Consider the following 25,873-nt stretch of genomic DNA (forward strand, 5'->3'; position numbering starts at 1 on the left):
AAAAGGGAATAGTTCTCTAGTGTTTTTTTGCTAGTGATTTTGCTAGTGATTAGTGTGCAGGTTTGGGAAAAATTTTAAGAAATACTTGACTTGAGAGTGTGTCGAGGTAGAATAACAAAATAGTGTCCCTTCTAGAGATGAGGTATTCTGGATCTGAGCGGTTTATTCATCTAAATTGTCTTTGTAATGCCTTCCAGAAAGCTGTCACTGGTGGGTTGTTTTTTGCAGGTTGGTTTGCCATCAGTGTCTTATAAAAAGCACCTTCCTGAACAGACTGGGTGCATCTATGCTGTACAAATACTTGAAGCAATGCCTGGCTTGATGATTATTTGGCAGGCATCTCTTGTCACTTACATGACTTGTCTATGTTCTGTTTCATGCTAAGTTTGGCTTAGACACAATATTTCAGAGCTGCTTTCTGTGTAACCACTCTGTCACAGCATTATACTTGGTAGCCAAGTTTTTTTTCCAACTTCTCTTAGTGGGATAAGGGTCTAGATTTCTTCTGGCCCACTTTTTAATTCTTTGGGGCCATGAGCATTTTTACATTATTTAATTTTTATTTCATTATTTATTCTTACTGTTTGTTTTATCTGATGGTGATGACTCTTGTCTTCCTTCTTCCTGCTAGGAAGTTACTCCAGGACTGTATGCCAGATTGATCTTTCTCCAATTCTGAAAGTGCCTCTTAACTTTGCAGGATCAAACTTGTCTCTTTTTATACTTTTTGGTACCAAAGCAATGAATATTCTAGGAATATTTATTCCTAGATCAATCTTCAGTAAACTATGTATTAATTATTTCACCCTGATTTTTTTCATTCTTAGAGCACCGTCTGTTCTCTCCTCATCTTGCAGTAGCTGCTTAATATCTTCTGCTGATTTTACAGTTTGTGTACTCTTAAATAGCATTTTTTCACTGGCACTTTTATTGAGTGCTTTATCTTATGCCCAGTAGATAAATGACAGTTTTTCAAAAAAAAAATAATGCAATAGGATTCATCAGAGGAGAATAGACCAGTCAATGGGACTTTAGCAAATCATTGCCGCATTTGTCTCATGATCCATTCCATCTCCCTTTTACTCTGCTTCACAAATTTTTCTGAAGTCTTGTTACTCTCAAGGTCAAATTGTCACTCCTGAAGTTGCATGGTTCGTTTGTTATTTTCTATCTTTAGGATCTGATTCCTGTTTTACTATACAGCTTTACCATTATCAGGATATTTATTGCACTGTGACTACTATATCTTTTGACTTCGTCCATGTACTGCTCCATAAGTCTTCAATAAACAAAAACTTAATGGTTCGTTTCTTTTCTTTCGCTTAAATATAAAGCAATTTATGTTCTGTATCCTACTTTATATCTCCTATACCCCATCAAGGTCATTGTTCCTCTTGAATACCTCAATAATACCTCAATTTGTTAAATTTTGGGCCATAATGGAGCAATTTTTAAAAATCAACTATTCTTCTAACTAATATCTAAGCTTCTAGGTGCATCTTGATGTAGTCCTGTATTCTTCATCACCTTGACTTTATTTTGTTTGGGTTTTGTTTTGGAAGATGTTGTCAGTTCTTTAGTACCTGCATTTCTCAGCTTCTAAGAGGTAGTGTCATTGCTGTCCATCATTTTCTTTCAACCTGGGACTGCTGTAGCTTTTAGTGGCTTCATGTTCTTCTCAAGTAATTTTTTCTTTCACATTTTAATTAATTCAGGGGACTTTTGAGCTACTGAATTTTATTTGGGAGTATGAATTTGGAGAGCATTATCACTTCAGACAGAATTCTGGACTTCCTTGTGTTCAAACCTCATGCTTCTTAGAGCAGTTGGCTTTAGCAGCTACTTCTGTTCATTGAACGCTTAGCTCTTGATATTTGAGAACACTGAAAGCAGACTGGCTTTTCTTTTTTTCTTGGTTTAATTTCAAACTAAACTTGTGATTACTGAATTCATGATCTTCTTGCATCTAGTTGTTCAGTAATGCCTCCGTTGCTTAAGAGAATAAGACTAAAATAGCATTAGTTCTTCTTGTTCCAGTTTGCAGTAGAGAAATCTGACTGCTATAAAATCCAGGAATAACTAGGCACTACAATTTTAGTAACGCTTGTTTTTCATTTCATACCTAGGGTGTAATTCTCCTGCAGCTGCCCAGTTCCCAGTGCTGTCTGTAATTTTAGTGTATTTGCACCTAAGTCTCGTTACTGTATACTGTAAAAATCTGTCTGCAATACACTAATGGTGCATAAAGCCTTCTGATGGTCACTGTCTTGACATAAGCACCTTTTCCATGCTGACTTGTACTTTGTAATTGCACTGTTAGCTTACAGTGCCACCTGTCCTAACTTTCTACCCCAAATGAAGCTTTTTGGAGAAACTATGCTAAAAGTCTTTTTAGCCAGTATTTTAAAAAATCTTTTTTTATTAATGAGTGATAATCATCTTCCCTTATCTGCTCTTCAGTATTTTAAAGCTACACAGGGAACTCACTAAAATCCTTTGTTTGTTCTGCAGAGTTTAGTGAACCTTCATCTTGCCCAGTGGTGAAGGTTAGTTACTCAGCTTTCTGTAGGTGAAGCACAGGTGGTCATTTCTACTTCCTGTTCAGTTTAACATACTGTACTATTTACAGAATTACTCTTGCAGTTTCTTTCCCTCTGCAGTTGGTGCTATTGAGACTGTTTTGCTAAGTGACTGTTTCCCAAGGCTGTAGTTAAATTTTGAGTCTGCAAAGTTCATCTCTCCATCTCTCCACTTTTGATTTTTTTTTTTTTAAAGGAAGTATTGATTTAAGGGGAACATTAAAACCTCTTTGTTAAAAGATAGTCCTAGGCATTTAAATTTACCTGCATTTATCTCTTATATAGGTCTGAAATCTTCTCACCAATCCTGTCTAGCCTTTCACTTCTTTTCATTTATTGTTTGCCATATCCTTATCAGGCCTGGGTGTTGAGATAAGGTGAAAGGCATGCCTGCAGAATCATTGCTTTACAAGCAAGATCAGACTGGAGTGAGCTTTAAAAGGGGGGCTGGGAGGAGAGGAAGAGCTTGAGTACTGCAACCATTTTGGTTGTGACACATAATTAAAACCATATGTTCTCTACCTAAAAGATAAAATGTAAAGGGATGATGGGGGGAGGGGGAAGCACACTTTTCTTTTCAACTTAGTTTGTTTCTTCGTAGTCTTTTCAAGGTAGTTTGCCTGGTGCCTTCATTTCATGGGGAGGGGAAAGGGAAGGTTATACTTATGTTGTAAAATGTTCTCTGTCACCTGGTGTGTTGATAATCTGTAGTTTCACTCAAGTGCTCCTTTAAGATAATTTCTAAACAGTTGTAGCTATTTTCTGAATTTGTTACAAAAAGATTGTTTGTCTTTTTGTATCTGGATGCTGATAAAACCAAGGCTTTCTCTTGCCTTTTGTCCTCTGGCTCTCTTAAAACATTATGTGACTAAACAGAAATGTCCTAGCTCTCCAAAAACCTTAAAGTGTGTTTCTTTTGAAAGAGAGACAAACCATGTTTGGTAACAGATGGAGGAAGAAATCATATTCATGGAAACCTACCCTGAAGTGTTTAAAATTAAAAAAAAAAAAAAAGGCATTTTTTTAAGAGAGCATTGTGAAAATCTCAGTTTAATATCTCAACTCTGCTGTAGCATTTTTGCCAGTCTGCATAAGTAAATAAATACATACGTAGGGAAAATGCATAATAATAAATGCACCATTTTTCACCCTTTTTTTTTCCTAAGGGGAAAGTGGTTCACCAGAGCCTGAATATTATGAACTCCTTCTCTCAGAAAGTGAAAATACAGCACATACGTTCCCTGTCTGAAGATGTAAGGTTTTATTATAAGAGACTGAGAAGTAATAAAGAAGAGCTGGAGTCAGGAAAAAAGTCAAAGGTTTGATTTTTGCCTACTTCTACAAGTTGTCATATTCTTCCCCTTTTGCCTATTGCATATTTGAGTGTGGTCATCAGAAATCTTCTTCCTTCTTTCTTTGGTCATCTCATTTACTGTGCAATTTCTTATTTGGTCTGCTCTTACTATTTTGCAGATTGCAAATATTTATTTTGATCCTGGTTTACAATGTGGGGATCACTGTTACGTAGGATTGCCTTTTCTATCTAAATGTAAGTAAATATCTTTTCTTAATGAAAAATACAAATAATTGTTTTCCCCTTAAGCAATGATTTTACACACTGGGTTTAAAAATACATTGTATTTTTTTAAAGCGGAATCTAAAGGTCAGCACAGCCTAGCAATGCAGGAGGATATGTGGGATTCTGACTGGGATTTGCATGAGAGCTTATTCAAAGCATGGACAGAAATAAAAGAGAACTCAAGCCATAGGTAAGTGTTCTATGCCTTTTACTTCCTCAGCCTGTAAATCACTAGGTAATTCTGCTATGTGTGGTATTATAAAATACAGATTTTTTTAAAATATATTGTAGTGCTTTTTGAGAGAGAACAAAAAACAGCTACTTGGTGTTATCTGCAAAACCTTGAAAGAGAAAACTTAAAAAGTTAAAAATACTGCTACTGATAACAACTTTGAGTCAATTGCAGCCTTAGTAATTACTATTGACTGGGGCATACTGCAGTTCCATAAGGATGGCAAGTGAAGGACTTAGATATTTAGATTTAGATGCTCTCCAAAATACTTCTCTAGGTTTTAAGCTTGACATTTGGTATGCTTGCTGACTGAAGAACTCAGTAGCTAGTCATGTTTCGGCTTGTGGAGAGCTCATGGAGTATCCAAGGAATCAAGTCTGTTGTGCAGTTTGACTAATAATGAAGAACTTCATTCAGTTATGGAAATAGTAATGTGACCTAATTTCAGATTTCATTTAGATTTGTTATTGTGAGTATAGGCACATACTCCACTGTATCCATCACATCTAATATACATCAGATTTATAGTATATTGCTTGTACAATACAGTTTGATGGATGCACAATATGTTTTTGGCATAGTGGATATCTGGATGTTGTATTAGAAATGGACTGTAGTAGGACTGGTTTTCCTTTTTATTGTTCATATTTCTACAAATTGTCGTAATTAATAATTACAATGATCTCAGAATAGCAGCATTACATAATCTCTCTCAGACTTTTAAAATGTTTGTGGGGTTATTTTTATTTAATGATCTGAATCTTGATCAGATTCTTAAAATTTGTTTCTGCAATAATAAGAGGTAGGCTCTTTCTAACAAAACAGCAGAAGTTGTCTTACTGTCCCAAGAATAGTGATTTAATAGAAATATTGAAAGACTGGTGGTACAGTACGTAAGTCCTGTTGTATTTTATGGTCACCTTATCCTTACATACACTCCAATAGAATTTAGAATGGATGAATGGATGTTGATGACAATATTTAAATAGTGAACATGTTTTTGAATTTTTCAGTTGGTCTCCTAGAGCATGTTTTGGGGGTTTCTGTTGCATTTTCTATTAGTGGCAAATATGGGCAGATCTCCGTGGTGGTGGTGATGTTTAAATAAATTAAACATAATGTACATCTTCTCAACCTAATGCTGTTGTTAGGGTGCTTCTAAGCACTCTGCATTTTCCAGGATTGCTTTTATTCAGGCTTTTGCCACCTTACTCCTGTAAAGTAATTTTTATAACTGTTTTTTACAGGCTGAATGCAATGTTTGAAGTGGACACAGACCTTCAGAAGGATGTTCAGTTGACAGTTACCGCAGAAATGGCCTGGCCTTCCATACTCAGCTCCCCACGCCAGTTGAGCTTCCCACTCACCAATACTAACAGTTCATCAGTGAGTTATTTGTTGATAGCATCATTTTTTGTTTTAGAGACTGTGTTTCTAATAGCTTCTTCTAGTTACATGTAAGCAAATGTAATCTTTGCTAACATTGTGTTTCTGTTTAGGAAGAAGAAATTTTTCTAGAAAATCCAGCTGATGTTCCTGTGTATGTTCAGTTCCTTCCTGTAGCCCTGTATTCTAACCCATCTGCATTTGCTGATAAAATGCTAGAACGGTAAGTATTGTTTTGGAGTACATAGGGCATTTTCACTCTCCAGCAAAATGTATTTTACAAAAATTGCACGTGACGTGTTGGTACTTATTGTTGTCCATTTCTAGAACTTGAATCAGCCCAGCTGGGCATTGAATCTAAAGTGGTTTCCATTGAGCATACAACTGAATTTATGCTGAGTTAAAAATGTTTACGTTTTCCCCTTAACTTGAAGTGGTGAGAAAAAAATAAGGAAAGCCAAGCGATTGTCAGCTGTGTATTGTTTGAGTCCTTCCATAAGTTCTTGATTTGTGCTAATGTCTGTAATAAGCACAAGTAGGTTGTTTTCTTCATGAACAGGGGAAAAAAAAAACAACATGGCATGTTTGTTTCAGGTTTAATTTGAGTAAGCCAACGGATTTCAACCTGAGGACTCTAGAATTCCAGGTCTTCAGAAATTGTGTAAGTATTGCATTGCATTCTTTAGATACAGTTTTAGTGTTTAAGAAGAGTTCAGTCATGCATGTATTAAATTTTAGGGAGAAAGGATCAAAAAATACGATACTTCTGTTGGATAATCTCAGGGAAGTAAGAAAGTATTTTAAATGTAACAGTTACATTTTAATTTTCACTATATACTTATGTTGCAATAGAAATGCAGATGTTGCAGAAAAACTGTATTGACACATTTTTATTCATTCTCTTACTGATACCAAGGATTGCTTTATCAGTGTTGTGGTTTGTACTCTAAAGGTAGCAAAGTACTGAATTTTCCATTGCTTTGTTCTTTATTTTAAACCTTTTTATTTCTTAAGTTTTGTGTATAGGCTTAACTATGCATGTTTTCAGATAGAGCGTGTGACATTCTGATCAATTCCTTTTCTCATCCAATATATATGCATTTCCCCTCCATTTACAATTTGTTTTAGATTAGCAATCTGATACTTGCTTTGCATCTAAAGGGAAACTAGGCAAAATACACATTTTTACAATAGGCCTTCTATTTTGTTTTCTTCTCTCTTCCTTTTTCCTTCTTTATTCTGGAAAACCAATATTCTGAAACATATTTCTGTAGTGGTAGAAAATGCTGCATAATGGATTAATGCTAATTTAGTGTTAAAAATATACATTTAAAAACTTCAGAACTCCTTTTTGTGTTCGAGCTTTATGAATCCACATGCGTATAGCTTAGCTTTGTGCTGTCGTGCTGTGTTTCTTCTGCTTGTCAGATGATTAACTTATAAATAGGGAATTTATTGTGCTAGAAATCTGTTTCTGGCTAAAACAACCCAAAATGAAACATGCTGTTAATTTGTTCCTGTAACAAGCTTTTATAGAATGCAAGCAGTTTTCCACCTAAACATATGTTCTATGAAATATGTTAAAAATTACTATTTTTGAAATTATTACTTTGTTTTCCTTGCTCTGTTAAGGTCCAGCCACTGCAGAGCACTGTCGGACTTACAAAAGGCCTGGCTCGTCATTCAGTTCTAAGCCTAATGTTAAAACCTGGGGAAAGAAAGTCAGTCAAAGTAAAATTCACTCCAGTTCTTAACAAGACTGTTTCATCATTAATTGTTATCAGGTATGGTGGATATCAGAAATTCAAACTAATTTCAGAAATATGTCTTTATTTACGTGTATGGTTATGCTTGTTGTCTGTCAGAAACTCACTTTTAAAAGGATAATTACAGAATCATGTGTGAGAAGAAACCACAATCACTTTTTGGGGGAATCTGTTTTACAGTAGTTATGCTGTATTCAGTACGTATTTGCTAATATAAATATATAATCCATATATTTGGACTTATTTCCTTAAATACACACTCTACTGCTTTGAAAGTAGGATATCTAGTTGCAGGTACCATTTGCAAGATAAAGCTGCTATTTCAATCTTGCTGGTGAAGAGCTCTGTTTGCATAAATATTTACTTTTTCTATCATGTGATACTTTAAAATGATGATGAAATATAAACTATAACTAATTCATCCTTATTACTTGCATGCTCTGTTGTGCTTTCTTAGGCTTTAGTTTTGCAAGAATTCTGTTTATGACAACTGGCACTACTTCCTTCTGTACTGTGAGGAATTATCTGGGCTGGGGTATAACTTCATATTCTGTAGAGAAGCTTGCAGGAACAATTTAACTGCATAATCTTTTCATGAATATTTCCAACCATCTCTCCTTTACTTTTTTAATACAGAAATAATTTGACTGTAATAGATGCCATAATGGTACAAGGACAGGGAACAACCGAGAGCTTGAAGGTTGCAGGCAAACCCCCTGGTCTTGGAAGTTCTTTACGCTTTAAAATCACAGAAGCACTATTAAAAGACTGTTCAGAAAGTGAGTACTTTGTGAACTGCTGTGCTGAAGAGAAAATAAAGCACAATTTAAATGTACAACTTAAAACATGTATGTGTGGAAACATTTTTTTTTCCCTATTCTAGTGTGTCAGAGGTTTTTTCCTTTAAATATATTAACATTTCTTATTAATTTAGAAAATGATATATTTAAGTTTAATTTAAATTTTAATATGAAAGTTAGGAAAACTGGAAAGTTCCTTGTCCAGTAGAATTCAAGATGTAAGAAGTAAAAACTTGAGCAAAGTACTGGAATTAAGTATAATTCCTGAACGTTAGGAAAAAAGACATCATGGTTTCTATCTGTCTTATAGTTTTGTGTTCTTTTTTCCCCCTAACGCTTAAAATTTGCACATGGCTAGCAGGGAAAAACAAAGGTTATGCTCTCTGAAAAGTAAGTGCAGGCAAATTCTGTTCTGGAGTCGGAGGCTTTCTGCTCCATACCCCCCGGCTTGCTTCTGGGAGAAGGGCCAGAAGGCATTTGTATTTCTAAAAGATCAGGCAAAAGCAGCTTAGTTTTTATCTGCTATAAAAATCTGCATTACTAATTAGCAGATTTCCATATGTACTGTATTAATTACTATCTGAGATTTTTTCTTTTTTTGAGGAACGAGTAAGAAAAGTTCAAGTAAAGCTTAATCATTACCTCTTTTACATTGTGATTTAGCATTTGATGGGGTTTTTTTAGCTAGTGTAGCTTAGCAATAGGTTTTACCTTTAAGGTGCAAAAAGGTAACTTTTCATTCTGCAAGTGCTGGGACTTGTCACTGAATACCTCTACATTAAGTGGTGCATCACAGAACTTACAGCTGAGGTGATTTTTGTTAGGCAGTCGTGCTGTCAGACTTTGGGCTTTTCATTTCTTTCCCTTATGAGTTGGAGTGCTCTAGAACTGTGCAAATATACAACAGTCTGACAGCAGAAACCTGTTCCTGCAGGTTATGCAAGGTTTTTGTGGCCTTGGCAGTTCTTTTTCCTGATGTACTTCTGCTGTAGATGTATGTAGTGAAGAACATCATTTTAGCACAGCACTAATTACTTTCCTCTGTTTCTAGAAATGAAATACAAAGAACCAAATTTCACGCTCAGAAGAACGTTTAAAGTGGAAAACACAGGGCAGCTGCAGATTAACGTGAAAACTATGGAAATCAGTGGCTATACATGTGAAGGATATGGATTTAAAGTAGTTAACTGTCAAGAGTTTGCACTAAGTGTCAATGCCTCTAAAGACATAGTCATATTGTAAGTGTTGTTTTTTTTCTTTTATCTGAATGGAGCTGTACATCAGGAATTTGGTATACATAATTGTATTTTCAAAGGGAGTGAATATTGGTTGGATTCTGAGGGTTCTTAATTAAGCTTTGAGGATTTTTTTTAATACAGCTTAAAGCATAAAACCTCTCTCTTGCAGACATTACTTGTTCTTTAAAAAACTTTAAGTTTCTGTGACTGTAGTGTTATATTTGTTACTGTTCAGTAAATGCGATTTAATGAGTTGGAATAATGTTACAACACAGCTTTTTATCCATTTCCTTCATTTGGGTTATGAATGCACATGAGATCTAGATTTACGTATATTTTTGGTGCATTGCAGTACATGCTAAAGAGCCCTTGATGTAAGGATTAAAATCATAAAGCACAGCATTTCAGTCTTGAATATTTCGTCTGTTGCTTTAATGACAACAATAGTTTAATTTTACCCATTTTTATTGTAAAAGATCTCTGCACCAAAAATTATTCTTTGATGCTGCTTGGTTTAAACTCATTATTTGGAATACAGTATCTAAACAGTTCAGAAGATGCTACTGTTATGCAAGAGGATGTCCAAGATACTGCAGGCAGTGAAACTTCACTAGCATTTGCAACAATCTCAGTTTGTGATGAGACAAATGTAGTGATGTTTTCAAAAAGCATGGCATTTTCATTTAAATGTAGCTCACATAAATTATCAGTTTCATAGCTTAGGTATAGCTGCTGTTGGGTTTTGTGTGTGTCTGTGTCTGTATGTGTATATATACATGCTTTACTTTGTTTTCAGGTTTACACCAGATTTCACTGCTTCCAGAGTAATTCGTGAATTAAAACTCATCACAGCAGGAGGCTCTGAATTCATATTTATCTTGAATGCATCCCTTCCATATCATATGCTAGCAACATGTGCAGAAGCGTTGCCCAGGCCCAACTGGGAATTGGCACTGTACATCCTTACCTCAGGAATAATGAGGTAATGTGTATTTCTTTTCTTATCAGTAGATGTGTGTGTGAGGTACCTTTACTTAAATATAGATTATAGAAAAAAGGCATGTGTATTCAATACGTGTTATATTTAGTGTAGTATGTGATGTGGCAAAAGGAGAACAATTAATAAAAGCTGACAGGGATTTAATGTGAACAGCTTTAGGCTGAGGAGTACTGACTTTCTGCTTTAAATGAGGACAGAATACGTTTATCACTTGGGACTGTTAGGCAAGATCCTGCTAGCTGTGATAGTATGTGGATTTTTGACAACTGATTAAGCCAAACTTGAATCGAATTAGGTTTTAGAGTGCTGTTAGCAGTGAATTCCTGTGGAGGTTGAAGCATCCTTTTGCAGTGCTGTGCTTTAGAAAGATATGAGGCAGTGACTCAATGAGCTTAGCAGATGCCTTAGATGAATTTAACTTGCTGCCACTTGTATGTGGCAGACAACTGGTGATACTAATAATGGAATTTCTGAGAACCTGAAGGGCATTGTCTGCTACACTAAGCACTCTGAGGTTATGTAGGAGTATATATTGGTGCTTTTTTTTTCTCAAAGAGACTGGTTGAAAATTGAGTTGAAAGTTCCATTGTGTTTTCCTAGTCTAACCTAGGTATAGATCTATCTGTATTTTTTGAAACCTGAGGTTATAAACAGTGCTTCCCTGCTCATCTCCTTGGATGTAAGATGCTTTTCCCCACTGTATTTATCTTGAGAAAACAATAGTACAGAAACTTAATCAGTAACAACGGATGTTTTGGTGGTGGCCTGAAGCCTGTATTGCAGGGTGAGATGGATTGCTGCTGTTGGTGTCATTATGGAAAAAGTGGTCTTCCTCTATGCTGCAAATCTGAAGCATTATCCCACTACATTTGTAGCAAATGAAGCCTTGCATCTTTTTTTCATATTTAACTGCTAACTTGTTGATTTTGCTGTACTGCATTGCATAAATATTTAGTCAGGCTGTCTTTCCTTGTCTGGGGATTGATAAAAGAAATAGAGAAGTGTGCTTCTTTTTCTTTGGTTCTTTAGGACTTTGCTATGAATGCAGTATTTTGATTTTATTTTGTTTCTTCTATATATCTGCTAAAAATGTGCAAACTTAATTTCTGCTCTGTCTGTTGACAGAGTGAATAACATTTCTCAGCTCATGTGTAGCTTGCCTGGGTAACTTTATGCCTACTGCATTTGTTAATTGGACTTCACAAAATGATACCAAATGCTAATCCTTTCACTTTTTTTTTCCTACAAGTCGAAAACACTTCTCAGCAGCAAATTAGAGGAGTTCTAATGTGGCCACCTCATAATACTCCAAGGAACAGGGACACAGCCTCTATCTTTCAGGATATGCTAATATGGAGTTTCCCTTGTTGCCACCAACACACTTCCGTGTTATCAAAGTAATTCCTAGTCTGTGTGAACAAACGTAAAGTGGACCAGCACTGTTCCTACCACCACCCCACTGAGATAAGAAAGGGCATTTTATTAAAAAAAAAAAAAATAGATTTATTCCATTTTTTTTTGTCATGCTTGTTTACTTTTTAATTTCAAAGCTGATACTCAATTATCAAAACAACAAGGTTTGCTTTGGTAAAAGGAGTACGGTTCTTCTCCTGAGGGTGGCAGAGGAGAAGTCCTTAAGGTGACCATTTGTTGTATCCACTCCTGTATCACATCTGTGACACCAAAGCTCTGTGCCCCGTCTTGAGTTTCTATAGTGCTACAGAGATGCAGTAATCATGTTGGTATCAATGTTATGATATTTTCAGATACTGCTAATATAATTCCTAGTGCTGACGGTGACACCTCATTCTTCTCATCCCCAAAGTAGCTGTATATCTGGGGGTGTAGTGTCCAGGGCAGGTGGTGTTCTCTTGGCTAGGAGTTCATGTAAGCTTGTTCTATTTCTTTCATTTTTATGTTGCTTGTTAGTACCTCAGATGGAATTTATTTTGTCTCCTTTCTGCTGTATGGTTATGCATCTGCTATCCATTTTAATCCCTGGGATGGGAGAAACTACTGATAAGCAGCTAAAATCAGCTGAGTCTGTCTCCAGAGCTGCTTGGATTTTTGCTGACAGTTAAAACATAAAAGATGATATCTACACCAAATTCTTCTAGACAGCTTGAATTCAGCAAGCGATATCATCATTTTCTGTGAATGGATGTCCTTTTTCATAACGTTTGGCTTACGAAAGCCAGCGTTTGGATCGGGGAGGAAAACAGAAACTGAAGTTGCTAATGCAAAGCTAATTTTGCACAAACTTTCTAGGGTAATAGGCAAGGCAGTCTTTAGTCATCGATGTCATCTCCTCCCCCTTGAAATTTCCCACCTGTTAGTAGGTGAGATCTGTAGCACTGTGCTGAATGTCTCTGCAGTGATTTTATTGCTTCATCAGAAATACAGTTCACTGCAGTGCGTTATGTAAGTGGAGAACTCCTAAACACCACTGCAGATGCAATTGTAAAACTTGAAATAGCGCTCCTTAATTTTAGTTCTCTGAACTGCAGCACAATTTGCTGTGGAGGATCTTTGCTTTTCATATGGAATCGTACCAAGTCTGTGAGAGCTGGTGACCTTCTGGATGCCATTTTAGTATTTCACTTCTATCTTCAATCTTTCATTTGGATTAAAATTGGGGAATTGGGGCCAGACCTACATCTCCAGTTTTGTTTTTCAGTTTTATTGCTGTATGTTAGATTTAGGTATTCCATGTTTGTGTGATAGAAATGTGATTTGGATACAGTTCTCAGCTTTTCTGTGTAAGATACAAACTTCTTGTCATCCACGGTTAAATTCATAAGCCTTAAAATGTTCAAAATGTAGCAATACTTAACTGAGTGCCTCTCTTCTCTGCAGTGTACTCTTTCTCTTGGTAATTGGAACAGCCTATCTAGAAGCTCAAGGAATCTGGGAGCCATTTAGAAGACGCTTGTCTTTTGAGGCCTCAGGCCCACCCTTCGATATGGGAAGGCCACTTGATCTCAGGAGAATAGTTGGAATTTCATCTGATGGAAAGTATGTATGGGTTTGGGTTTGTTTTTTGTTTTCCTCTCCCTCCTCCCCCCCTCTTTTTAGTTATAAGGCCAGTTATAAAGTAATAGACTCTTTAGAACAGGTGAACAAATAGAGATTCTCCCGTGGATGAGAGATAGTGAGCTACAAAAACCAGGTTTCGTGGTTGTGAGGAATATTTTGTCAAAACAAGCCCTGCTTGGTTTTCTGTTAACACTCTAGAAGATAAAGTATAGTCTGCAGAAAAATAGCAGCCCAAAGTTTTCCCTTTGGTCTTAAGTTAAAAAAAATAAACAAGTCTTCTCTTTTCCCCTCAACATATACATTGACTGTCATTTTAACCATTTTTTGCTTGTGTACAGTGAACAAGTGAACAGGAAATGGTAAAAGCTTGTCAGACAAGTTTTAGGCATTTTTGTTGTTTATATGCCAAGAAAAGAGTAATTAAAAGTTTCTTTTGGACATAGTGATTCTTTTTTTCATGGAGAAAAACTAAAACATTGTGAAGTACATTTAAACACTTCTTGTTCTTCTAGCTTGAATGCGCTTGGATCAGATTCTAATCATGGTTCCTCCAGAGGGATCTATGGAGCAGGCAGTTCATCCTCACGATCCAGTGCAGGGAATCATAAACAATGCAGTGCAACAGCACACCTTCACAGCAATAGAAATGCACCTGATGTTGAAAACATCAAATCCAAAAACAGTTCAAATATGCCTAATAATAGGACTTCAGCACAAGCAACTTCCATGCAGTCAGTGAACAGAGCAGGCCCCTTTACCTTGGATTCAGGTGCCACAGCTCAGACGCATGCCACAAGCAAAAGAGCCAAGGGCACCAGGCAGAACCAGCAGCTGTCACAGCAGCAGACGACAGCTTTGGCAGAGCAGCCCCTCCAGCAACCCCCAGGATCTGGGTCCCAGCAGCAAGAGCAACAGACTGAAAGTGCTTTGCCACAGCTACCGCTTCTCAGCCCGCCTCACGCCGAATGTGCCAGCAGCAGGAGGCACAGCTCAGAGGATTCAGATCTCACTGGACTCATAGAAACTATGGAAAAAGACTTTGACCACCCAGAAGCCCCTTCCCCGGATGTGTTTACAGAGCAACCCCCATCTCCACTAGCGAAAAACAAAGGTAATAAGATTCTGGTTGTTGTTTTTTTTTTTTTAAAAAAAAGGATGATTCATTATGTAAGCCACAGAATAAGATCTAATCAGCTGTAAAGGTTATGTTTTCATAGCACTGGAGGGTGGTAGTTTCTCAGCTGTTCCCTACTCTTCTGTATCTGCCTGCATCTTGAAGGCATTCTTTATCTATTTTATGCCACTGAAATTCTCCATGCAGTGTTCAGTTATGAATCCTCCTGCAAAATCTTTGGAACATTTTGATGAAAGCAAATCTGAATATTTAGACTTCTTACTTTCCAAAGATTTAATTTGATTGCAACTCTTTTGCCTTTGGATTAACATCATTCACTCTGTCTTTTGGACTTGGAGCTGGGGGGCAAGGAAGGGAAGTTGTCCAGGTATATAATGAAATCTGAGAGGGGAAGAAGGGGGAAAACAGACTGGGTAAAGGAATATCTATAAACCCCTGTGGTACTGTTTCAGAATGGAATTTTTCGTGCCTATACTTGCAGTTATTTTAGAAAATACCTGATGTCTGGTGGTCAGCAAATTAGTATAAGTTACCTTCACCTTTGTGTGAGGTTGGAATTGATTAATGCTTTAAATGAGTTTCACACATTAGATACATTCATTATGTTGTTTATTTTCATTAGTATAAACTCCTTTTGGAGTAGAACTTGCTGATGTTACAAAGCTGGGAGGGATTGTCTGACACACCTGAAGGCTGTGCTGCCATTCAATGAGACCTGGACAGACTGGAGAGTTGGGCAGAGAGGAATCTGATGAGGTTTGACAAAGTCAAGTGCAGAGCCTTGCACCTGGGGAGGAATAGCTGCATGCACCAGTACAGGTTAGGTGCTGACCTGCTGGAAAGGAGCTCCCTAGAGAAGGACCTGGGTGTCCTGGTGGGCAGTAGGTTGGCCGTGAGCCAGCAATGTGCCCTTGTGGCCAAGGTCAGTGATATCCTGGGTGCATTACAAAGAATGTGGCCAACAGGTTGGGGGAGGCAATCCTCCTCCTTTGCTCTTCCCTAGTGAGGCCACATCTGAAGTACTATGTCCCATTCTGGGCTCCTCAGTTCAAGAAAGATAGGGAACTTCTAGAGAGTCCAATAGAAGGCTGCAAAGAAGATGAGGGGCCTGGAGCATCTCCTTTGTGAGGAAAGGCTGGGGCTGTTCAGCCTGGGGAAGAGAAGACTGAGAGGGAATCTTATCAAATTTTATAGATATCTAGTGAGCAGGTGTTGAGAGGGTGGCATCAGGTTCTTTTCAGTGATGCTGGACAACAGGACAAGAGGTAATGAGCACAAACTGGACTATAAGAAGTTCCATCTGAATGTGAGGAAAAAATTCTTTTCTGTAAGGGTGACAGAGCACTGGAACAGTCTGCCCAGAGAGGAGTCTCCTTCTTTGGAGATATTCAAGACCCACTTTTACCTTTCCTGTGTGACTTGCTGTAGGGAACCTACTGTAGCAGTGGTTGGACTTAAACTTCAGAGGTCCCTTCCAATGCTGATGACGCTGTGAGTCTGGGAGCTTCTTACCATGCTTTTTGTATTCACAACCTCAGTTACATCCTACTTCTGTTGTTACGAATTTAATCTTGATGTGTTTATTTCTAAATGAATTTTCACTTTCCCCTAGCGTTGTTGTACAGAAACAGTACTGATACTGCTTTGCTTATTAGAGATTAAGTTAAGAAAAAGGTGGAAGGTAAGCAAATCATGAAACATCTGCATGATCATATAAAACTGCTATGGTTTTGTGGTTTTTGGTTTTCGGTATTCCACATCATAACATCATGTGGGGCACTGGGAGTTTAACTGTTAATAGTCAAGTTCTGGGAACCTGCCCAAAAGAGAACTACTACTACATTCCCCAGGGGACTTTGCTTTCACAGAGAGGAGATATAACTCCTGGCAAGGTCACCTTGTTCATCCATTCTTCTTCATCTCCCTGCTGTTCAACTGTACTGCGCATCTCACCTCAGCATTGTGGTGAGGCCTATCCACCTTTCGGACATCCTCTTTCTCATTATATTTGATTTATTAGCTTCAATTCTAATTATATTGTATTCTAGTGTGTTATCTTGAATTCCAATACTATATTTAGTAAATTAGTTTGTTTCTCCTCAGATCGTTGCCGCTGTTTTTAATTATTTTGGGGTCCCCTGTTCCCTTTTTCCGGAGGCGCGGATCTGCGGATCCCTCCGCCCCGCTGGTCATGGAACTGGGCCGAACCAGCCCGTAAACCGTTGACATTTTTGGTGGAGAATGCGGGCAAAAGCTGCTTTTTAGTTTTTTAGAACGAATCTCTCTCTGCTCTCGGAGAGTTTCGTTGGGAAAGTTTATCTTTTTCACAGGTGCTCACTGAGAACTTGACCTTGAAAGTCTAGGCTGCCAATACTCTGGGATATTTGTAAACTTTGAGCACTGCTATCTTGTTTTTGTAAAGAAAGAGAAAAAAAATGATTCTGCTTTCTCTTTTAAACCTGTTTGCAGAGGGAGCTGCTAATTTTACACAACTTGGGATTTTTAAGCAGGCTCCCAGTCTCTCCTTTGAATCCTTTATGCAGTTTTTGAATGCTCACCTGATCATGTTGTCAATCTCCCTGAATGTTCTTCTCATCATTTCACTCAGTATTTGTATTTATCATATTTTGAGGAAGCCTTCCCCAAAACTAGAGAATACTGAGTGGCAGGGAATGTGGAGAGGCTTGGGAGAGACTTTAGAGAGATGGACATCTTCGGTGTCATGGAACTTCATTCCTGAACACCTGAAAGACCCTGAGAGCTTAAACGCATACTTGAAACAGGAATGTTGCGGCTCAGGCAGATCTGAGGAGGCACAAATGATTTGGGGCCTGGCTAATGCTTATCGGGCCTTATTCAATAGTATCCCAGAGAGGGAGAGAGTTTGTGAAATTGAGAGAGAGTGTCTGAGAGCTGAAAGGGAGAGTTTCCGGGAGAGACTCCGAGCAGAGAGGGAGAATCTCCAGGCTGAGCGAAAGAGTCTCCTGGTCAAGGGAAAAGACCTCCAATCTCAACGAGATGCCCTCCAAATTGAGAGAGACTCCCTGCAATCCAAACTCGACACTCTCCAGTCTGAACGGGACACTGTCCAAACTGAGAGAAACACCCTTCAATGTGAACTGAATGCTCTCATGATTGAAAAAGACAGACTCCAAGCCGAACTGGAGGGTGAGAGCATTGGAACTGACCAACCTGATCAACCACAGGAGGCACCACAATTGATATCAGTTGCCCCTGTGAGAGGACGGAAAATGAAACAAATCTCGACTCAGTTAGAAGAGAAGAAAGAGGAGCAAAGAGGTCCAGAGGAGTGGCTCCGAGATCCTGGGGAAGCACCCCTGAGTCCAGGGGAGGGACCCTCAGTAAGACCACGGTCACCAACGCCTATAAGGGCATCAAAGAGTCCTGAAAGAGTAAGAGGTGAGCAAGATATCATTACCATTGTTGATCGATCTCTGAAAATGAATGAAATTCGAAGTCTGAGAAAAGACTTTTCACGTCACCCAAATGAGCCTATTGCCACTTGGTTACTTCGTTGTTGGGACAATGGGGCCAACAGTGTGTGGCTAGATAGTAGAGAAGCTCGCCAGCTGGGTGGCATTGCTAGGGACTCAGCCATTGACCGAGGTATTAGTACATGCCAGAATCAGGCCTTCACCCTCTGGAAGAGGATGCTGTTAGCTGTAAAAGAAAGATACCCCTTCAAAGACGATCTGATGCCTGAGAAAAAGAAATGGACTGATATAGAAAAAGGCATCCGTTATATTTATATTCATGGGGTGACTGGGGGTTCCCAAGAGCTGACTATGTTGGAGGCCGAAATCAGCCTCACTGGTAAAGACTGGCAAAAGCACCCTATTGTGACTGGCCCAGGGGCTCCATGTATACTTGGTATTGATTACCTCAGAAGGGGATATTTTAAGGATCCCAAAGGGTATCGATGGGCCTTTGGAATAGCTGCTGTAGACACAGAAGGTGTTAAGCAGTTGTCTGTTTTGCCTGGCCTATCAGAAGATCTGTCTGTTGTGGGGTTGCTACGAGTAAAAGAGCAACAGGTACCGATTGCTACAAAAACGGTGCACAGGCGGCAGTACCGCACCAACAGGGATTCCTTGCTCCCCATTCAGAAACTGATTCGTCAACTAGAGAATCAGGGAGTGATTAGCAAAACTCACTCGCCTTTTAATAGTCCCATATGGCCAGTGCGTAAAGCCAGTGGAGAATGGAGGTTGACAGTAGATTACCGTGGCCTGAATGAAGTCACACCCCCACTGAGTGCTGCTGTGCCGGACATGTTAGAACTCCAATATGAATTGGAGTCAAAAGCAGCCAAATGGTATGCCACCATTGACATTGCTAATGCCTTTTTCTCCATTCCTTTGGCCAAAGAATGTAGGCCACAGTTTGCTTTCACCTGGAGGGGCATTCAATATACCTGGAATCGTTTGCCCCAGGGGTGGAAACATAGCCCAACCATTTGCCATGGGTTGATCCAAGCTGCACTGGAACAGGGCAGTGCTCCTGAGCACTTACAGTATATTGATGACATCATTGTGTGGGGCAACACAGCAAAGGAAGTTTTTGAGAAAGGAGAGCAAATAATCCAGATCCTTCTGTGTGCTGGTTTTGCTATTAAGCGAAGCAAAGTGAAAGGACCTGCCCAGGAAATTCAGTTCCTAGGTATAAAGTGGCAAGATGGATGTCGTCACATCCCGACAGATGTGATCAACAAAATCACTGCCATGTCTCCGCCCACTAATAAGAAAGAGACACAATCGTTTCTGGGCGTACTGGGTTTTTGGAGAATGCATGTTCCAAACTACAGCCTCATTGTAAGCCCCCTTTATCACGTGACAAGAATGAAGAATGAGTTTACATGGGGTCCTGAGCAGCAGCAGGCTTTTGAGCAGATTAAGCAAGAGATAGCCCGTGCCGTGGCCCTGGGGCTTGTACAGATGGAGCAGGATGTAAAGAACATCCTCTACACTGCTGCTGGAGAGAAAGGTCCCACTTGGAGTTTGTGGCAAAGAGCCTCAGGAGAGACCCGAGGCCGACCCCTGGGATTCTGGAGTCGGGCCTACAGGGGGTCGGAAGAGGGCTACACTCCAACTGAAAAGGAGATCTTAGCCGCGTATGAGGGGGTTCGGGCTGCTTCTGAAGTAATTGGTACTGAAACACAGCTCCTTCTGGCACCTCGACTACCAGTGCTGAACTGGATGTTCAAGGGAAAGGTTCCTTCCACCCATCATGCTACTGATGCCACTTGGAGTAAGTGGATTGCGTTGATTACGCAGCGAGCTCGGATGGGGAACCTCAGCTGTCCAGGGTTCCTAGAGGTCATCATGGACTGGCCTGAAGGCAAAAAGTTTGGAACACCACCAGCAGAAGAGGTATCACATGCTAAAGAGGCCCCACCATACAATGAACTACCAGAAAATGAAAAGGCATATGCCCTGTTCACTGATGGATCGTGTCGTATTGTGGGGAAACATCGCAGATGGAAAGCTGCTGTGTGGAGCCCCACACGACAAGTTGCAGAGGCCACTGAAGGGAAAGGAGAATCAAGCCAATTTGCAGAGGTAAAGGCTGTCCAACTGGCCTTAGATGTTGCTGAACGGGAGAGGTGGCCAATGCTTTACCTTTACACTGACTCATGGATGGTGGCAAATGCTCTATGGGGGTGGTTACAGCAGTGGGAACAGAACAACTGGCAAAGAAGGGGTAAACCCATTTGGGCTGCTGAACTGTGGAAAGATATTGCTGCCCGAATAAAGAATATTGTTGTAAAGGTGCGCCATGTAGATGCTCATGTGCCCAAGAGTCGGGCTACTGAAGAACAGAAAAATAACCATCAGGTTGATCGAGCTGCCAAAATTGAGGTGGCTCAAGTAGACCTGGATTGGCAGAACAAGGGTGACTTATTTCTAGCTTGGTGGGCTCATGAGACCTCGGGTCACCAAGGAAGAGATGCAACATACAAATGGGCTAGAGACCGAGGGGTGGACTTAACTATGGATGCTATTTCACAGGTTATTCATGACTGTGACATATGCGCCACGATTAAACAAGCCAAGAGGATGAAACCTCTCTGGGAGGAAGGGCGATGGCAAAAGTATAAATATGGGGAGGCATGGCAGGTTGATTATATCACCTTGCCACGATCTCGCAGTGGTAAGCGTTATGTGCTTACTATGGTAGAGGCAACTACTGGGTGGCTTGAAACATATGCAGTACCCCATGCTACCGCCCGAAACACCATATTGGGTCTTGAGAAACAAGTCCTGTGGTGACATGGCACCCCAGAAAGAATTGAGTCAGATAACGGGACTCATTTCAAAAATTCTCTTGTAAATACTTGGGCCAAAGATCATGGCATTGAGTGGATTTATCATATCCCCTACCATGCACCAGCCTCTGGTAAAATTGAACGCTACAATGGGTTGTTAAAAACCATGTTGAAAGCAATAGGTGGCGGAACATTTAAGCATTGGGAGAAGCATTTGGCAGAAGCCACCTGGTTGGTCAATACTAGAGGATCTATCAATCGTGATGGTCCTGCTAGCTCCCTACATACTGTCAAGGGAGATAAGGTCCCTGTAGTACATGTAAAGAACATGCTGGGAAAAGTGGTTCGGGTCTTTCCAGCTTCTGGGAAGGGCAAACCTCTTCGTGGAACTGTTTTTGCCCAGGGACCTGGGTCCACTTGGTGGGTGATGCAGAAAAATGGGGATGTTCAATGTGTACCACAAGGGAATTTGATGTTGGGGGAGTGCAGTCGGTAATTCCATGTATATATACAGGTTTGTGTGTGCATGTGTTTAGTGTTTGGTAAATATATTTTGTTTGTATATGTTAAGCATGATGTAGTGATGTAGAATAAGGGGTGGAATGTCATGGTTTTGTGATTTTTGGTTTTCGGTATTCCACATCATAACATCATGTGGGGCAGTGGGAGTTTAACTGTTAATGCTCAAGCTCTGGGTACCTGCCTGGAAGAGAAGAAGAACTACATTCCCCAGGGGACTTTGCGGTCACAGAGAGTCTCGAGATACAACTCCTGGGAAGGTCACCTGATGTGCTCTTCTTTTGCCTGCTCTTCGTCGGCTCTCCTCCCTTTTTCTCCCTGCTGCTCAACTGGACTGCGCATCTCACCTCAGCTCTCCGCGTTGTGGTGAGGCCTACCCACCTTTCGGACATTCTGTCTCTCATTATATTTGATTTATTAGCTTCAAATTTAATTATATTGTATTATAGTGTGTTATCTTGCATTCTGATAGTATATTTAGTAAATTAGTTTGTTTCTCCTCAGATCGTTGCCGCTGTTTTTAATTATTTTGGGGTCCCCTGTTCCCTTTTTCTGGAGGCGCGGATCTGCAGATCCCTCCGCCCCGCTGGTCACGGAACTGGGCTGAACCAGCCCGTAAACCGTTGACAGACTGTCTCCAAGCTGAGGAAGAAAGTCTCCAAGCTGAAGGGGAAAATCTCTGAGCTGAGAGAAGGAATGTCCAATCTCAACGAGATGCCTTCAAATCTGAGCAAAACTCCCTTCAATCCAAACTCGACACCCTCCAAATTGAACTAAATACTCTCATAATTGAACAAGACAGACTCCAAGCAGAGCTAGAGGGTGAGAGCTTCGGAGCTGGGCCGAACCAGCCTGTAAACCGTTGACAGAGGGAAGTTTCACAGTATTTAGTAATGAGCAGTAAAGTCTTAAATACTTGAGAATGGATGTGTTGTTGCATTTGGACTTTGAAATGGGACACTAAAGCCCCGAGTTTTTGGGGATCCTGCTAAAACTTGCTACTTTCTTCTTGTTTCTGTTTATTTACTTATTTGGGTTGTTGATGGTTTTTTTCTTTTTCTGTTCCATTTATGCAAGTGGATGTGGTAGGAAGAGTTAATGGTAAAAGAATTATAACTAGCTTGCCAGGTATCCATTTTATAAAGCTGAAGTGGCACTTCAGCAAATGACACAGCTGTACGTGGGTTTCATGCTGAGTGTCTATATCAGCAAATAGTGTGGCACTGGAGCTTTGTGTAGCAATGTGGCTGGTAGGTGAAGAAGAGAATCATCTCCGTGGGGCAATTCTGAGAGGATTTACGGTGGGCTGATCCAGACTGTGTACTTGAATGCCTGAGGAGGTTGGGAGTGCTTCTGGAGTGCATCTTCCTTTTGTAGTTCAGTCTGCAGAGGAAGTGATTCCTGCACTCCAAGACTGCTCTACAGTGCAGCTGCTAAGCAGTATGTGTGGATGGTTGAGTTTTGTTTCAGAAACGTATTTCGGATCCAAATAATAAGGTGCAAAAAGGTTAACATAGATACACCATAGCAGTTTCTAGCAGCCTTTGTACTGGGATCTCATCTTAGCAAACAGCTGCTCCTAAGTGTTTGATAGATGGATTACTTTTTTCAGTCATACTTAAATACATCTTTAGATCTGCACTTTTGTTATTTGTCTATCAGTTTGGTAAAGCTGTTGAAAATATGATAAAATTCTTCAGTCTTTATCACTTATGTGGGGTTCACTTTTTGACATGACTTGTTTTTTTTAACTTTTTGTTTACAAATGCATTCAGATAGTTCACTTTTTTTTCTTACTGTTAAAGAGGCTTTGCACCATTTGTGCTTTGGTGTGGTGGTATAATGAGTATTTAAATGTATTATTTATTGCACAGTATATAATGAATATTTTATTATATTTTGCAGTCCAGATAGTTTTCTTGACTTCTTTGCCAGCTCAGATCAAATAATCACAGATCTATTAATGCAGGCTTCTTTGGATAAGCTTTATATAACAACTGAGCATTATCTGTAATCTATAACTTGACTCTCAAAAGCTCAGCACATCAAGTAAAGCTTGCCCATTTCCATTCACACTCTTTAAAATGTAAACCTTAAGAGGAAGTTCCATTATCTATCCAGATCTGCACATGCACACTGATCTTTGTCTTCAGATAAACAGCTAGTCTCTTTGCAGACACTTGCAAGAACAGTAGTTTCTGAATTAAAATTCTATGTCAGAATGTCTTCTGCCGGATTTCAGCCCTCAGTCTTCTTGTTTCGTGTTCTTAAAACTTAGTTCTTAGCAGAGTACTGCAGAGGCTATATTAGTTCTGTGTTAAACAGCTGCTTTGAGTTATATTTGTGTTTTAGGACAGATGTTAAAGTCTTTACAGTGGGGGTTGTGAGGCGCTGGCACAGGCTGCCCAGACAGGTGGTGGATGGGGTCCCTGGAGACATCCAAGGGCAAGTTAGATGGGACTCTGAGCACCTTGATCTACCTGTAGGTGTCCCTGTTCATTGCAGGGGCTTTGGACTAGATGGCCTTTAAGGGTCCCTTCCACCATTAAGGATTCTGTGATTTTAGAGAGAATTTTCTAACGGTGAGCATTAGGCTGTTCAGCAGTTCTGAATGTAGACTAAGGGTGATGTGAATATTGGCATGAGGCTTTCTGAGGCAAAAATAGAACACCCCCGTAAGTGTGAGGCTGACCCCTAGAAAATTTATATACAGAGCTACTTGTGTTTATGCTTGCATTTGCATTCATGTTAAAAACAATCTGCAATGTTGTTCTTATTGTTACTGAAAACATCTGAAAGAAGCAAAATGTGAAGATGCTGCCCTTTGATGCCTATCTGGTATTTACCAAAATACTGGAGGCAAATCTGTGTTTTGGTACAAACTTTCCCTGAGGGACAAATTGTCAAATTAAACAGGACAGCCATCGTTGTTGTTCTACCAAAATAAATTCTGATGTGAGCTGGTACAAATCCTAGTTTTTTATTTCACTTACTCGACACAGTTTAGCTGAGTCTTGGAGTATGTGAAGTCCATCCTGGAAGCAGGAGGGCAGGCACTGGGTGGCGTGTTAAGGAAGATACTTAGTCTGAGTGATAGTATCTCAGGAAGATTTTCTGATAAAGTATGTATCATGTCTACCAAAAGGCACAATAAGGGTACTTTGAATGCATTTATCCTGTACAACAACAGCAAGAGGCAGTGGTGAGACGATGTTGTCTCCACATGTGCATGCAGTTCTCTGTATTAATACTTTTCTCAATAACTGTTATTTTCCCTAGGTGTCTGCTTTATAGTCTTCTATTTTACAAGCCCAGGACCTCAGGCTTTGTTTTGAAGGTTCTTAAACCTCTGCATTTTGAGTTTATTCTCTTCTCCATTTGTTAGCCTGTAGAAAATGTAAGAAAAACACGATCAATTGTTTGACTAGCACTATTTATGTGGATTGCTTCAAGAAAGGTGATTAAACACTCCCTGGAGTGTTCAATGCACTACTTTTTTTTTTACATTGAGATGCAGTAACACTTAAGTATGTCAAGCCAAATAATTTTAGTCAGCTTAGCCATGGCTCTTAATATACAGTACACTTTGAAAAAGTAAAATATATTGAGGAAAGTTGCTATATTTGGGTGTGAGATTTCTAGAGAGAGATATGCACCCATCATTGCTAAGCTAACCATAGTATAGCTTATATAGTCACATCTGCACTAGTCTTATTCTTAGACTTTGTTTTGTGTTTGAACTGGTAAGGATGCTAAGCCTTTTAGTTCTTCCTTTGTTAGAATGATAAAGCTTGTACCAATTTCTGAAGTCCACGTCTAAATTCACTTTTATGTGGTGGCACAGTCAATTTGAATTATAAGGTATTCAAAAGGAACACCGGGAATGTAGCAGAGAAGCACTCTGTGCAACCAGGTGCCCACATCTGCAGAGAGGCAATGGAGTTAGACGTTAGGAGCTAACTTCAGAGGTTTTATCGTGTGGGTTAGCCTCTGAAATGAAGTGAACAAACCCATTGCAGCGTACTGCTGATGGGAATCTGAAGTGTTCTTATCTCCTCAGGGAAAGGGAAGGCACTTCAGCGGAAGGCAAAGCCACAAAAGAAACGGGAAGAAAAGGACAGAAGAGGAAAAGGGAAGCAACAGGAAGATGAACTGAAGGATTCCTTGGCAGATGATGACAGTTCTTCAACCACAACTGAAACCTCCAACCCAGATACAGAAACACTTCTCAAAGAGGTACAGCATTGCTAATAAAAGGCGGATTGCCTGTTAGAGGAGCATGGCACTTGGGAATGGGGTCTCTTTTTTTCCCCTACT

The 25,873-nt window shown here is 39.6% G+C and overlaps 1 protein-coding gene across 1 annotated transcript in view; it reads left to right on the forward strand.

Annotated features, from left to right (window-relative positions):
- Window positions 1-25,873, forward strand: part of TMEM131 (transmembrane protein 131) — a 97,031-nt gene that overhangs the window by 60,607 nt on the left and 10,551 nt on the right. Inside the window, exons 20-32 of the mRNA XM_031605254.2 lie at window positions 3,746-3,898; window positions 4,053-4,128; window positions 4,231-4,348; window positions 5,638-5,776; window positions 5,890-5,999; window positions 6,371-6,437; window positions 7,409-7,560; window positions 8,179-8,321; window positions 9,394-9,580; window positions 10,377-10,562; window positions 13,437-13,595; window positions 14,129-14,727; window positions 25,617-25,792. Of these exons, the coding sequence (XP_031461114.1) occupies window positions 3,746-3,898; window positions 4,053-4,128; window positions 4,231-4,348; window positions 5,638-5,776; window positions 5,890-5,999; window positions 6,371-6,437; window positions 7,409-7,560; window positions 8,179-8,321; window positions 9,394-9,580; window positions 10,377-10,562; window positions 13,437-13,595; window positions 14,129-14,727; window positions 25,617-25,792 (2,265 nt within the window). The remainder of the gene's footprint in view (window positions 1-3,745; window positions 3,899-4,052; window positions 4,129-4,230; window positions 4,349-5,637; window positions 5,777-5,889; window positions 6,000-6,370; window positions 6,438-7,408; window positions 7,561-8,178; window positions 8,322-9,393; window positions 9,581-10,376; window positions 10,563-13,436; window positions 13,596-14,128; window positions 14,728-25,616; window positions 25,793-25,873) is intronic.

The sequence above is a fragment of the Phasianus colchicus genome, chromosome 1 (assembly GCF_987193195.1).
Source record: "Phasianus colchicus chromosome 1, bPhaCol1.hap1.1, whole genome shotgun sequence".
NCBI lineage: Eukaryota > Metazoa > Chordata > Aves > Galliformes > Phasianidae > Phasianus > Phasianus colchicus.